The 15,791-nt window shown below is 34.3% G+C and overlaps 1 protein-coding gene across 7 annotated transcripts in view; it reads right to left on the bottom strand.

Moving 5' to 3' along the window:
• The window catches only part of SOX5 (SRY-box transcription factor 5), a 1,029,303-nt gene that overhangs the window by 120,980 nt on the left and 892,532 nt on the right, over positions 1-15,791 (bottom strand). For 6 of the 7 annotated variants that reach the window (XM_031936285.1, XM_031936283.1, XM_031936282.1 and 3 more), the window contains one exon: positions 13,272-13,395. In XM_031936285.1, the coding sequence (XP_031792145.1) occupies positions 13,272-13,395 (124 nt within the window). The remainder of the gene's footprint in view (positions 1-13,271; positions 13,396-15,791) is intronic. The other variant, XM_031936286.1, reaches the window with a different exon arrangement.

Consider the following 15,791-nt stretch of genomic DNA (forward strand, 5'->3'; position numbering starts at 1 on the left):
AATATCAAAGTAAGAAATTTGTACATAATTGTGTCTTTAAATATATGCACAATTACCTCCTATCCTAAAAAACAATGAACTCTCTAGAATATAAAACCTCTTCTAAAACCACCATCTATTTTCTCTCATCTAAATTGTTAAAAACTAGTGATAATCTTAAATCCTTTTCCTACACTTTAGTCCTCAATCAATATATTTTTTGGGGAAATGCTTTATAAATCTACTAATGACCTCTAAATTGCCAAATTTTAATCAACAAATATCTGCAATAGCTGACTCTGTTAATGATTCTCTTCTTTTCTAATTATATCTATACATCTCTTGGCTTTTCTTAAAACAGCTGTCCTGGTTCTCCTTATACCTTATTCATGCCGACTTTATGATCTGTTTCTGCAATAGGCTGTTCCACCTTCCTTCATCCATCCCTTCCTAAAATATTGGTACTCCTTGGGGTCTAATCCTTGGCGTTTGGTTTTTCTCCTTCTATTCACTTTATCTGAATGTTCTTATCCAATCTCACGGTTCAGCAACCATACACAAACTAATATATTCCAAATCAGTGACTGTAGCCTAGACCTCTTCTACTGTTTCTTTTGAGCAATTCTCCCTAGCTGTCCCACAATAAGCTCCATCTTCGCATGTACAAAATGTAATTTATCATTTCTTCCAAAAGCTGCTTCTACTCCTGGTGTTCTTATATCACTTGGTGACACTCAGTCACCCAGACTATAAATATGAAAGTAACCTTGATTTCTCCATCCCTTTTACCCTCCATGGCCAATAAATCATGAAGATCTTTTCCTTTAAACTCCTAGGTCTACATTTCTTTCTATTATAAGAGCTTCTCAATCAGTCTCCCAGGCTCTAGTCCTCTGCTAATGAAATTCATTCTCTATCTAGTTTCCAGTAGCATTCAATCAGGCAATCTGTAGTATTCATTCCTTGTATTTAAAGTATTGCAAGTATTTATTAATGATATACTATGTGTTAGGGGCTGCAAATATAACCGTGGACAAGAGAAGCATGCCTTGATATGGATATATGGATGGATGAATGAACATAGACGGATGGATGGATGAATGTACAGATAGATGGATGGATGGATGCCAGTATGATCTCCATCCTAGGCTTCAGCCCTTTAGTGGTTTTCTGGCTCCTATAGCATTTGTCTACACATATTTCCCTGAATTGGTCTCATGTCCTCAAAGTACTACTCACTTGTCACTTCCTACCATATACATTATTCTTAACACTTAATTGTTTATAGGACCACATCCACCCAGTTTTATCTCTTGCTTTCTGGTCTTTAGGCTTTTTTTTCTGCTTGGAATAGTCTGTCTGTATCCCTTCAGCCCATTCACTTCTTCTATTGTATAGCTGCCTTTATCCTTTAGGTTGACTTGAGACCCCTCACACTAAGAATCCTTTCCTGATACTTCAACACTCTTGGATTTAAAGTAATTCCTTTTTCAAAGACTTCTCTTAAAATGTGATGCATATCTGTATATTACCAGTGCTTATATCCTTATTTTGTCTGTTGGGGCTGACACAACAAAATACCATAAACTGGGTAGCTTATAAAGAACAAACATTTGTTTCTCACAGTTCTGGAGGCTGGGAAGCCCAAAATAAGGGCACCAGCAAATTCTGTGCCTGATGAAGGCCCGTTTTTTTTTGATGAATAAATGGTGCCTTCTTTCTGTGTCCTCACATTGTAGAAGGAGCAAGGCAGCTCTCTGGGGCCACTCTTACAAGAACTTTGCCCTCATGACCTAATCACCTCCTATTAACTTGAAGGTGAGGATTTCAGCATATGAATTTAGGGTGAAAATAAACATTCAGACCACAGCAATCCCATTCTCCCCAATGAGACTAAGAGCACCTAAAGGGAGGAACTACGTCTTACTCATCTTTAAATCCCCAGTCCTTAGCAAAATGCCTGACACACTGAGGCCTATTAAAATGTTTATTGACTGAATAAACGAAGGAAGAATTCATTTAAGAAATTAACAAATTTCAAATACAAGAGACAACTGTTGGTATATCAAAAGCTTAAGGTTTAGTAGAAAAAACTGATTATAAGATAATAATTATACAAATAAGTCACAAATTAGTTTTTTGTGCACGGTTTAATTCAAACAAATATATGTTGACTTGTAAATGTTAAAAGGAAGAATAGATAATGAAAGGTGACAGAGAGGCATAGAATTTAGGGGCAGGAGGAAATCAGGACCCAGATAAGGTAGTTAAAGAGTAAAATAATCTCTTTTAACATATTTCCATATAGCAATAATTCTTTTATAATATTCCATAATTTATCTCTTGTAAATTTTGATTTTATAAACAATTCTTATCCTCTTGGGTATGAAAAGTAAATATGCACTTCCAAACTCCTAAAATGATTTCTGTTCATCAACAAGAATCTTTTATTATGATTTCATTAAAGCACTGGTGCTTGGTCATTGTATCCACTAGAAAATAAGATGTTACATATAAACATATAATGAAAACAAAATCATTCTTTATTGTGATTGTTTCATATCATTTTATACTTTCTTAAATCCAACCAAGATGAAATTTGTTTCCTTATGGCAATAAGCTCAGCTATGCTTTTTCCCTCATTGTAAGTAGTTATGTTTATTACAATTCTCCTACAGCATCTTGAGCAACCAAGAACAAGTGATATGCTATACACAAGTAAAGGTGAAGGAGTTTCTAAATGCAGAAAATCTGTACAGCCTTTTGAGATTTGCTAGAACAGTATAATATGACTTTAACATTTGAAACTTTTATAAGAAATGCTAATATTTTGAATTACGTTTCATAGAATGGTAAGTAATGAATAGGAATATTTCATATACAATTTATTTGAGAGAGTAAAATAAATTAGCTCTTGTTTGACTATATAGATATTTTGAAATAAGATATTATAAGGTAATTGTTAATTCTTAACTACTTTGTCACAGCTAACTATTTTCAGTAAGAGATTTTTAAAAATAAAATATATTTTTATGACTTCTTAATGTAGCATAGCAAATGAAAACTTTATCCTACTTAATTTAACAGTTACCTACTTGGCTAGTTTAGAAAGAGATTAATTTATGAACTCTTTAAGAAACACCTCTCAGAATGGGAAGACCTTTCTGCGTATAAAAAATACAGCATTGTTCTTCATCTTTTTGCCCATAAATTGAAGAATGTGATGATCAATAAAACTTCTTGGATTAATTATCTAAGAAACCTGAGTATCCCTGAAAAGGTGACAATGAATCAAAAATGTCTCCTTTTCCTTCTGTATTTCTGCCTGACTGCTAAGGCATCATTTAAGGTATTGCACAATAACTCATTTTAAGCTGCTTAACAAGAATCATTAGTTATGGAACTGCTTCTATATCCAGCTCTATCTTAGAATACTATGTCTACATTTTGCTTCTGTGTCTTATGAAGAAACGAATGGTCCGGAGAAAATTCATCCAAAATGTCTCAAGTATCAGAAAATAGGAATTTGGAAGAGGGGCATTCGCATGAGCCACTTAAGACCAAATCAAATGCAATTTCTCTTTTATTTCCCACTTTTAATATTAAGGCTTAGCAACGATTTAATTTGTTGACTCCCTTTATAGCCATTGCACCTTTCTCTCTTATCAGGGCTTTTGGCAGACATCATATATCTCCTTAGTGTATCTAGGGTCTGAAGTTCACAGGTGAGAACAGGAAGCTTCCTAAATCACTATAATGGTAAGCCTATGAGATACACATTTGGAATGATTGCTGGCCTAGAGATTCCTACTAAAATAATAAATGTTAAACTTCCAGAAGTTAATAAACGTTGTCATTAACATGAATGAAAATGAAAAAAATACATAATATAAATGTCTTGAATGGTCAGAGGCATAGTGACCTAGAATAGAAGAACTCCTGACGTCCTTTTCATTATGACATATTAAATAGTTTCAAAACAGAAGTATATATTTAATGAATAATAATGATATTTTACATTTATACAATAATTTGACTTCTTTAGAAATGCATATACTCATCCTATTTAAATTTTACAATCTCCTTATGAAGTATGTAGAGCAGACATTACTGTGGCTGCCTGAAAGATGAAAAAGATAAAACATGGAGAGGAAGATGACTTGCCCAAGGGCACAGAATAATATGAAATGGGACTGTGACTACTAAGGTCTTCTAACCCCTTGTTTCATTTTTTTTTTTTTTTCCTGATAGAATTTATTCAAGCCAGACAATTAGTTTCTGATTACAAGTCTTATGAATGCTAATTCATAGACAACTCGGGCTACTCCATTTTGAAAGTTTTAAATTCTCCATTAACAAACTCAGAGAGCATTAGAATTTAGAGGCAAACTCTCAGGTGCAAAATGTTCAGAAAGAAACTGAAGTAAAATATCACATACTAGAAATGGAACTGGTTACATGAAAAATTCATTTGGGGCAATATGTGCATACAAAAATATTCATTGTAGCATGGTTTGAAACTATAAATGCTGTAGAAATACTTAAATGTCCATTAGTGGGGGAAACCAAATAAAATATGATGTATCCATCATAAGGAAATATAGAATAATTTATGTCTGAAAGTATGGAGGAAGAAGATATCCATAATGTGTTTTTCATACATGTAAGTAGTTTGTAGTCTATATAGCATATATCCTCACGTATATTTTAAGATATACAGTACATATCATAAATGTACATAGTGTATGTATCATATTATGCACATTACAATACACAGATAGCTATTTTGCTACATATTACATATCTATATCTAAATATTTTTATACAAATGTATGTAATGGATTCATATTTATAGGTATACCTAGCTCTGTTAATGAGATGAAATTCCATTCTTGCTGTGGCAACGAAAATAAAAACTTAGAAGTCTAAGGGTTAGGCTCAGCTATGACAAATTCATATGGTAATACTATATTTTGAAGTCTTTTGGCTGACAGCATGGAGTGCCATTAACCACTCTTTCCATTTTATGTTTATATATCGTCAAGGAGGAGACTCATGTCAAAAAGAGAATACTAAGCTGAATGGGCGTTCGGTTTAAAATGAATGACATTCTTATGTTCTTAATTGTTAAAAAGCAAATGACGTGGATTAAAAGAAAAGCTAGTTATGGCCTAATAAAATCTGAGATATGTATCAAAGAAAGAGTCTTTGCTTTTTTGTTTGCTTGTGTGTATGTATTTTGGTGGTGGCAGTGTGCATGTGTTGGGGTGGAAGTTGGATGAAATGCTGGTTACTAATATAGATCAGTTATCATCTCACAGAGTTATGATGATTAAAATCATTAAGTGACAATATTTAATAAATAATACAGTACAGTATAAGCTATTATTTTTATATCAAGTTATAATACTGTGATTGCCACAACAAAGACATCTCCCTTTTTCAGTAATATAATCTTAAGACAATAATATCAACTCCATTTTTAATCAAAAGATACATTTTAATGACCTAGAAACACTTTTCTCATGAGAAGTGGATGATGACTGTCATCATATAATTATGAAATGTTGCATACATTTTTGAACCCAGTTCTCTTTATTGTTCAATCATTTCATATATATATATATATATATTTTTTTTTTTTTGGTGAGACAGGGTCTTGCTCTGTCACTCAGGCTGGTGTGCAGTGGCATGATCTCGCTCACTGCAAGCTCCGCCTCCCAAGTTCGTGCCATTCTTCTGCCTCAGCCTCCGGAGTAGCTGGGACTACAGGCGCCCGCCACCACGCCCAGCTAATTTTTTGTATTTTTAATAGAGACGGGGTTTCACTGTGTTTGCCAGGATGGTCTCGATCTCCTGACCTCATGATCCGCCCGCCTCGGCCTCCCAAAGTGCTAGGATTACGGGTGTGAGCCACCGCGCCCGGCCCATTTCATATTTTTAAGCCACTAATATAACTACCTCAAAAGGGAATTTAAATGATTGGTCAAAATAATTCAATTCTTTACAAATATAAATATTTACAAAGCTTTACAACTAAATCCGGATCTCCCAAAGTCATTGGTTTACAAACTTCTGGGAAGGCAGAGGAGAGGGGAAGAGCTGGTCACAATAATTCTAACACACAAAACACAGAAGCCAGCTGGGCAGAGTGGCTCATGCCTGAAATCCTAACATTTTGGGAGGTCAAGGTGGGTGGATCACTTGAGGTCAGGTGTTTGAAACCAGCCTGGCCAACATGGTGAAACCCCGTGTCTACTAAAATTACAAAAAAAAATTAGCAAGGCGTGGTGGCAGATGCCTGTAATCCCAGCTACTCAGGAGGCTGGGGCAGGAGAATCGCTTGAACTCAGGAGGCGGAGCTTGCAGTGAGCCAAGATCATGCCACAGAACTCCAGCCTGGGCAACAGAGCGAGACTCCGTCTCAAAGAAATAAAAAATAAAAACAAACAAAAAACAGAAGCCTAAAGACACGATTATATCCTCTTCTCTCTGCTTATTTACAAAGAACATACAGTATATGATCTTGAAAACACATTTCCTATGTTGGCAGTTTGATAAAAGCGTACCATGTTGATGGTTTTTAGCGTGTGCTTTGGTGATTATTTCAGCACTCATCATTAATAACCTGTATGTCAGCTGACATAGCTGACACAGTTAAATCAGAAATTAGCATGCAGTCTCCTAAAATGCCAGACACATGAACTCTTTGCATAAGAGATATAATGGAACCCATATGACACTCCCATAAAACAATGAAACATGTGACATTAACTAAAAACAGGAAACACATCAGCAAATATGCCTGAGGAAGTTTATGGTATTTAACTCCTAAACATTAATTTTATTGTGGTGTATGAGGAACTAATTAACTGAGAGTTTCCCTTTTTATTGGAAACGGAAATACTGTTCAGAAAACTGATGAGGAGTAAATACAGCATATTTTAAGTTTATTAAGCTTGGCTCATCGACTTCTATTTATTTAAGTTAATCTCATAAGGCAATTAAATATTTCAATCAGTAACTTTATAAGGCTATTTAACACATTTCTGAAAAATTAATCAATGTTTTAAAATGCAGAATGAGTATGTGAATATATTTCTAGTTTTATACAGCCAAAACAGTGACTAAATACATTTTCTAAAACTCATGAGCTCCAATAAAAGGACAAGTAAAAAACAACAACAAAAAAAGTTTAAAACTGGCCAGGTGCAGTGACTCATGCCTGTAATCCCAGCACTTTGGAAGGTGGGTGGATCACATGAGGTCAGGAGTTCGAGACCAGCCTAGGCCACATGGCGAAATGCCATCCCTACTAAAAATAAAAAAATTAGCTGGGTGTGGTGGTGCGCACCTGTAATCCCAACTACTCAGGAGGCTGAGGCAGGAGAATCTCTTGAACCTGGTAGGTGGAGGTTACAGTGAGCCGAGATCACACCACTGCACTCCAGCCTGTGTGACAGAGTGAGACTGTCTCCAAAAATAAAAAAATAAAGAAAAAGTTTAAAGCTTGGTGATTATAATAAAAACAGGTAAGGCTAAGGTTATATTAAACCAAACAAATGTTTTCATCAGCACTCTGCTACTTTTCTGTAAACAGTTCTTTTCCTCAGTCAGAGGAAGCCTCATTCATGTATGTCAGAGTGAGTTTGATCCTAACTCAAAGACAGTGAGTGATGAAATGTCATCAAATGCCAGGTGTGATTTTAAAATCCTTTTTCTTTTCAAAACAGCATCAGTATTTTGCTCGTACTATATTATCTCAGTCTTTATCACTTATAAATAACATAACAAGACAGGCACAATGTTAGGCACCAATTCTTAGATAATTACATTTGATCATTGCAACAATTCAGTAAAATGGATCTTATTACATTATTGTGTAGATGTAATAACTGAAGCTCATCAAAGCATCAGAATAAGGCAAAATCTCATCCCAAGTCCAGGCTCTTTCCTTCAAAGTACCTCTCTATTTGTAGTGGCCTATTTGAGATTGCATTAATTAAATCAAAACAAATAAACCAAATATTGAATGCTTGAAATCATATTGACAAAGGAATCAATTGCTATAGACAAGTCATTGAGTATCTTCATAATACTGTACATAGCATTGTTAAGTGGAAAATAACTTTTATTATAATATTCTGTTCTGTGGTTGGCAGTATAACAGGTGAACGACAATAACTTCCAGATTAAAAAAAATCGGCCGGGGGCGGTGGCTCAAGCCTGTAATCCCAGCACTTTGGGAGGCCGAGACGGGCGGATCACGAGGTCAGGAGATCAAGACCATCCTGGCTAACACGGTGAAACCCCGTCTCTACTAAAAATACAAAAAACTAGCCGGGCGAGGTGGCGGGCGCCTGTAGTCCCAGCTACTCCGGAGGCTGAGGCAGGAGAATGGCGTAAACCCGGGAGGCGGAGCTTGCAGTGAGCTGAGATTCGGCCACAGCACTCCAGCCAGGGCGACAGAGCAAGACTCCGTCTCAAAAAAAAAAAAAAAAAAAAAAAAAAAAAAAAAAAAAAACACACACACACACAGTAATTTTTAAAACAAATATACTCTAGGACAAAAGTTTCCAAAGTTTCTACAATTAAGGCACCATTGATGGTTCAATAATTGTTTCATGGGACTCTTAAAAACAAAGGAAATATCCAACCACTCAATTTTATTTAGTAAAGTCCAAACAACTTACCTATGAGAGTTCACACAGTGTCCAATAGATGCCTCTGTATTTTCTCTAAAATTTTAAAATATCCTGTTTCCCTATGAATTAGCTATAGCACCCTGGGAACCTTCACACACAGTTTGAGAACCATGGCACTAGGCACATGTCCAAATGTTCTTGGTAAATATTCTCTATCTGTAGCTACATTTCATATTCAGTTTGATACTTTGAGCCACTCTTTTACTATCAAGCCAGCTCTTTCATAATTGTTGGTTTTATACTGTATAGAAAATGGGTTATTTTATTGGATTTTGCCATTCATGCAGATTTTAAAAATTTCCACATAAAATATCTTCCAGTTAAAATTTCTAAAGCATCTAACGGTTACAATTATAGGACTGCAGTCTCTAGTAATAAGATAATCATCGATACCTCTAATTTCTACCTCTAAAATATGTACCCTGAAGAAATAGAAGTGATCCTGAATACGGGGTTCAAAGAAGCCATGTGCTGCAGAAAGAGGCCTGGAGTGAGAGTGGGAGAAAGTGCTTTTGACTAACCTTATATCCATCAACCACCTTATCTCAAAAGTGTCTCCCAAGTATAAAATGTTAGGCTGACACCAACACAAACATTCAAAAATTATTTTCCTTTAAAGTTGATTTTTTCTGTAAAGTAGAATTTGCTCTAGGATGAGCAAAAGCAGTATCTTTCCAAGAACATAAAACTGTTCTACAGGCACCAAAGGTATTTATATTTTATTTCAAAAATATGTGTCTGACACAAGCTTCACAGCTCACATGTTGAAGTCCTTGATAAATAGTTCAGACTTTCCAGCAGGGGCAAATGGACTGTGTTCTTGGACTCTTCAACCATCCACTGTGTACTTGTGTGTACTTGAGCCAATTCATTTGTACACCCAGTTATTTCACTAATTTAGAATTGAAACTTTAGTTATGTAGTTGTTCAAACTATGGCTGTAATAATTATTTTCTGATTAAAATGAGCAAGTATGCACAAATATAATTTATATTTGAGATTTTAAATTATCTCTTACACGGTCTGGGGTGTGTTTATGTATAACTAAGTTGACAGTTTTAATAGAACTGAGAAGTTCAAAATACAGATTATTCAAATAATTTTTTTCTTTCCCTGAATGAAGTGGCCTCTGAATGAAGCTGACTGATTAAACCAGTGTTTTCATGTAAATATTTTCAAGTTCTCTATTTTATACACAGACATTTTATATATACATATATACATATTTTATATATACATATATGTATATATAAAATGTATGATATATATAAATGTATATATATATAAATATATAGTGAGAGAGAGTGAGAGAGATAGGATTTGATTCAAGAATACACATCATTTTTATGCCCTCAGAAGTTTTCAAGTATTTTTAGGATTTTAATAAGTAAGGAAAGCAATAGCTAGATATGGATCCATGAAGTAGTTTCATGCTTAATTTCATTAATACCAAATGCCCAAACAGAATCTGAGATGCTGCTAATACTACATCAACATCTGTGAACTGATCCACATACTCACGGAAAAGAATGGACAGCTATATTCTTTAGAGCTTGTTTTCTGTCTGTCTAGTCTATTTTCTCTGATGTGCCTGGCTGTGCTGCTACTCATTTACTCTTATATTGCTTAAATGATATACATTCTAGCACTCAAGAAAGGCTCAGGAACCACATTTTGTGGGTTTCCAATCCACACCATATTTCAGCTATTATGTATTTCTTAAAGAAAAAAATATCTTCATGTCCAACTAAAAGCTTTTGTTTCAGAAACAGGAGATGCTAACTCAGTTTACAATGATTAGGTTCCTTAAACTGTGTGTGTACTTTTTTTTTTTCCTGTCTAGTACATTTAAAGTTTCTAGTTTAGTTCCAGAGATTTAAAACTTATTTTATGTATTTTATGAAGACATCTAGTCTAAACAGAAACATACTGATGTATGATGTATGTTCGATAAATGGATTGATGAAAAGTATCTGGATTTTTGATAGCAACAAACAGTGTATCTTTCATATTTGCTTGAAATTGAAAGCAAGATGGGCTGGTCAGTCTCTTTTATTGAAGACTATGTAATAAATGGAAATAATTGGCGACTGGAAAAGTCATAAATGGTTGACAACTATAAGGGAAATAAATCAGGAAGTCCCACTGAAGAGCAGAAACAGCACAATTTCTTCTCCTACTTCTATTCCTTTCCTGAAATGTGACTAGGGAGGATGTCGTCTGCACTACTTTTCACTTCCAACCAGTTCTTCGTTCAAACTGACTCAAAATGCCAGGGGTCAACAAGGGTGGCACTTCCTTTTGCTACTGGCTTCTGCTTAGTTCTAGAGTTTGGTGTGATCCCAGTTTCACGCTTGCCAGCAGCTGTAAAGGCTTTTTCCTATTTTATTTCCAAGGTTACAAAAGAAGTGGTATCATTTATAACTGTAAGCATTAAAAGTATGAATATCAAATGGTTAATATACTAACTATTTTGGAAATGGAAAAAATTCTCCATGCCACATTACATTAACACTCAACAAATTGAGTATGGAACTCTGTCAAATGGGAGTGACGTGGAGGTGTTCTTGACCTTTTCCAGGCCTATAGTTTTGCTATTGTTCATACTAAATGTGGTTTTCTCTTCAGCACAATATTTGCTAATAGGACTTACTTTTGCAGTTGCTTTAAAACACTTTTTTGTTTTATTGAAAATATAACTAATCTATATGTATATATTACAGGTGTAAAGGCAACTAATGATTTTAGAAAGTGTCGTCTTTCTTTTCTTTTTTTTTTTTTTTTTTACTAAAAACACATGTATGGCATATGTTTAATGCGAACAGTAATTCCTTAAGAAAACAGAAACAAAACAAAAAATCTTTCATGATTTAAAAATGAGAACTAAAAAAATCAGAACTTAGTGTAGCAATAAAAATGAAAATTCTATTAATAGAATTTAAATTATTCTTAGAATTTAAAATATTTAGAATGAACACAGTATTTAATTACAAAAAAAATGTTGGTGTGTCTGGATGAACTGATAACCTATAAAGGTAGGATTATATGAAAAGTAATACTAGATGAATAAATTAAGGGTCCAGAGTGAGAATTCCGTTTTAAAACACAGGAAACCGAAGTAAAGAGAAAGATGTCCAAAAGCAGTATGAAAATCTCAAAGAGCAAAGCATCACACATATGTGAATTTTTATAGTCTTGAATGCAGACCACTTTTATCTCAACTACAGAGTTGCAATCTTCTAATCTCAAATGGCTTTGCATAATTTAAGAAATTACAACCCATTTCTTCTATATGATATAAAGATTTAAAGACGAGAAATAAATCTTGAAATCCCCAATGTGAGAATTTAAAACATCACCTAATAGAAAATGTAGAACTGATTTCTAGTAATGTTAGAGTTTCTCAAATTAATTAAATACTAAAGCATAACAAGATGTTAATGAGACTATATATATATATACATATATATATATATATATATGCCAAAATGCACTGGAATTTAAAAACAATATTCTATGTAATTATCTAAAATAATGTTTCACTAATTTTTTCAGTGGTGTTCACTTCTATCAATGAAAATATTTCAATCAACTTGCTTTTACTATTTTCCTTCTGACCATGGTAAAGATGTTCTAGAAGATATCTAGCTTAGCAATCTAGCCCCTCTTTAGAATGTGTTCTTATTTTTATCTTACCGAATACAGTTGGCATTTTGACTATAACTTTTTCAAATGATGTATTTTTTCCTAAGACTAACAATGTGCAATTTATATTTGGGTAAGAAAGAGAAAAAGGCATGACATCACAGATATCTAAAGTTAATAAGCAATATAAACAGTTATTCTAGTATATCACTTAGCTCAAAAAAGTCCTCTATATTGCTTATGTATTCATTCATTAATTCATTAAAAAATGTTGAATGTTGTACTAAAAGTTGAGATATAACAATGAGTAAGACAGAATCAGCAACTGCCTTCAGAAAGTTTACAAGTAAAGTGAAAAAGAAAATATACAGAATCCAAAGGAAGCAGGAGAGAGGGACCTAACTTAGATCAAGTCAGGCAAGTGCTCCCTAATCTGAGCTAGAAGCGCTTCACAATATGAAGGAGAGTGAATACTGATGAAGTGAGTCCAGAGTCAAGAAAAAGAATGGTTCGGTCTAAGAACTCAAAAGACTGGTGAGAATTTAGGCTGTAAATATTTGGAGGAGGCAAATAACAGAAGGCCAACTCATTCACATTAGGAAATTTGGGTTTATCTCACTGTTAAAAATTGGTAAAAAGCATATTCCTATGTCATCTGTGCAAAAAATTAAATGAATCCACAAATTACATTCATACATTAACAATACACTGTAAATAGAAGTTACAAAATTGAGTTATACAGAATATTGGCTTCAGAAGCACAGACTTAATCTAAGCCCTTTTAAACACTAACACACTTCTCCACACATTCTGTGTGTTTCCTCTTTAAAATAAAAATGCTATATAGGTGATCTCATTTCTTGGTGTGGCAGTAATATTAAATTGCCTGATGTAAAGCTTTGCCCTCCACCCACTCCCAGATGAAAAATCAACAGTACTTACTACATCCAGCCTTATAGCTGAAGCCTGGAGGGAGGAGGAATCCTTGCTGGGCAGCTGCAGCCAGTGTCCGTTGATCAGGAGGGAATACGGGAATCATTAATGGCGGCAGCTGACCTTGAACCTGCTGAACGTGATAGAGCGAATCAAAGAGAAGAAGTTTCGATGCTCCATGCTTCTTCCCACCCTCCTTATTTCATGATAAAAGAAAATCATTTATTCAATTTAAAAGACTGACATAGAAGCTTGCTGGGATACTGGCCTTGAGGATATGCTTTGGGACTACCTTAAACAGCAGAACTAGTAAATCCTAGAGCTGAAAGGTATTACTAAGTCGACTCTCTAACACGATGAATAATTTCCCTACATGATATCCTTGGCAGTGATGAAAATATCACTACTTTGCATGATAAGCCTTTTTCTTACTGCACTAATGAAATGGCTCAAAAATTACCCCATAGAATGAACTGAAATTGCCCTCTGCAAATCCTACTTGTTGGGACTAATTCTACTGCCTAAAACAAAACTAAACCTGTATCATTTTATATGTAAATAGCTCTTCATTATTTGAGGACAAATTCTCAAGTTCACACATAATATTGAATTTTTAAATTCTTGAATACAGTAATTGACCTGGAAGAAAGATTACAGAATAGCTAAAATTTTAATCTTTTTTTTTTTAATAGAAGAGGTAAGTAATGCCAAAAGATAACTGACTTGCCACAGAATTACTTAGACCTGGGTCTCGAATTCAGTCTCTTGAATCCTGCTACAGATTCTCTGTACAATATTTTTGCCTGTATCTATCCCTTTGGAAGCAATTGAACCACTCCTCAGACCACAGGGTCTCTGTTTTGGTTGTCATCTTTGGAATACACCCTAATTTGCTGGTCCCACTCTCAGAGTATGGGGCTACACTGGTTAATAAATAATCCAGCACAATAGAATCACTATCTTCTTTGAACTGAATAGGAATTTTTAGAAATATAACCTAATGTAACCATTTCTGCAGCCTTGTCACATTATTAGAGATTTGTCATTAACTAAAATAGTTTTATTTGAATAAATATTTAAGCAAGATCTCCCTGGTGAAAATGATTATTGGTTAGTGTTTACTGATGGATGGATATATGGATGGTAATTTGGGATCATGTTAAAAATTACATTTCTGACAATTTATTCTCCTCCACTAGTCTTCCCACACAGTGAACAGTTATTTGTAAAATATTTAATAAAATATCTACTATGTGCAAGAAACTGACGTAGGCAGTAGAGATGCAATAGTGAACAAGAAAACCAAAATCCCACATCTATGAAGCCTTGATTATAGTAGGGATGATGGCGGTGAAAAAAGTAAAAGAAACAAACACACAAAGATAATTACATATCAATTCAGTCACTAATCCTAACAGCACCTCTGAATTGTCTTTCAGATCTGTTTTCTTGTTTTCCCAGTCACATCACACATTCCTAGGGTTCTTACGATTCTTACAGTTCTCATCATTTCTCACTTTAGAAGCCCATCTTCAATTTCTCCTTTATTTAATCTTCCACAGTAAACCTCTGAGCTATTTCTGAGATTTTGGTTGGTGAGTGTGGGGGGCAGCAAGTACTGAGAGAGGGAGAAGGGGAGGAGAAGAAGGGTGAAAGAGAAGGCAATGTGTGTGTGGTGGTGGGGGTGGCATACAGAGGGACAGAGAAGAGCAATGTGTGAATGGTAGATCTGTTTTCAGCAATGACACCAAATTACAAAGCATTATATAGGGAAAGTTTTATTGGTTTTATTGTTAATTGGTTATTATTTGTATACAAAGCATTCTTGTTATGGTGGTTTTTATCTAGATAATTTATACCTTAATAGTTTATAATATTCTTTCAGATAAAATTTTTAGTATTTTAAGGAATAAATTGCAATGAATTCTGGAGCTTTTATGAAATCTGTGCATTCTAAACTTCGGTCTTTTATAGATTAAATTATTAAAATGCATTTTGTTTTAGTATTTAATTTGTTTTAGTGTCTAAATTTTTCAAGATCCACTTGTAAAGAGTGATATCGAAATTTAAAGCTGAGAAAGACACTAGAGATTATCAGCAACAACATAATCATCATGCTGATGAGGAATTAAGACCTAGCTTGGCCAAATAAATTGTTCAAGATCGCATATTTAGCTAAAACCAAACTTACACTGGAACTGCATCTCCTGACTCAATCTAGTGAGGGGAAGTTAGGAGATAGAGGAACTACAAAGTGGAAATAAAGGAAATAAATAAAAAATAAACCTAATTTCCCAGTCCCAGGGATGGGTTTTTATTAGACCATCATAGAACAGACTGTAGAGAACTGTACAGTAAATAATAAGAATACAGTAAACAGTAAAATAAATGTAATCCAAAATGTGTAGCTAATCTATGTGAGCGACTAAAAACACATATCAAAATATCGTTAATCCTGATGATTTGTGGATTCTTTTTTTTTTTTGAGACAGAGTCTCGCTCTCTTGCCCGGGCTGGACTGCAGTGGCT

The sequence above is a fragment of the Piliocolobus tephrosceles genome, chromosome 10 (genome assembly GCF_002776525.5).
Source record: "Piliocolobus tephrosceles isolate RC106 chromosome 10, ASM277652v3, whole genome shotgun sequence".
Taxonomy (NCBI): domain Eukaryota; kingdom Metazoa; phylum Chordata; class Mammalia; order Primates; family Cercopithecidae; genus Piliocolobus; species Piliocolobus tephrosceles.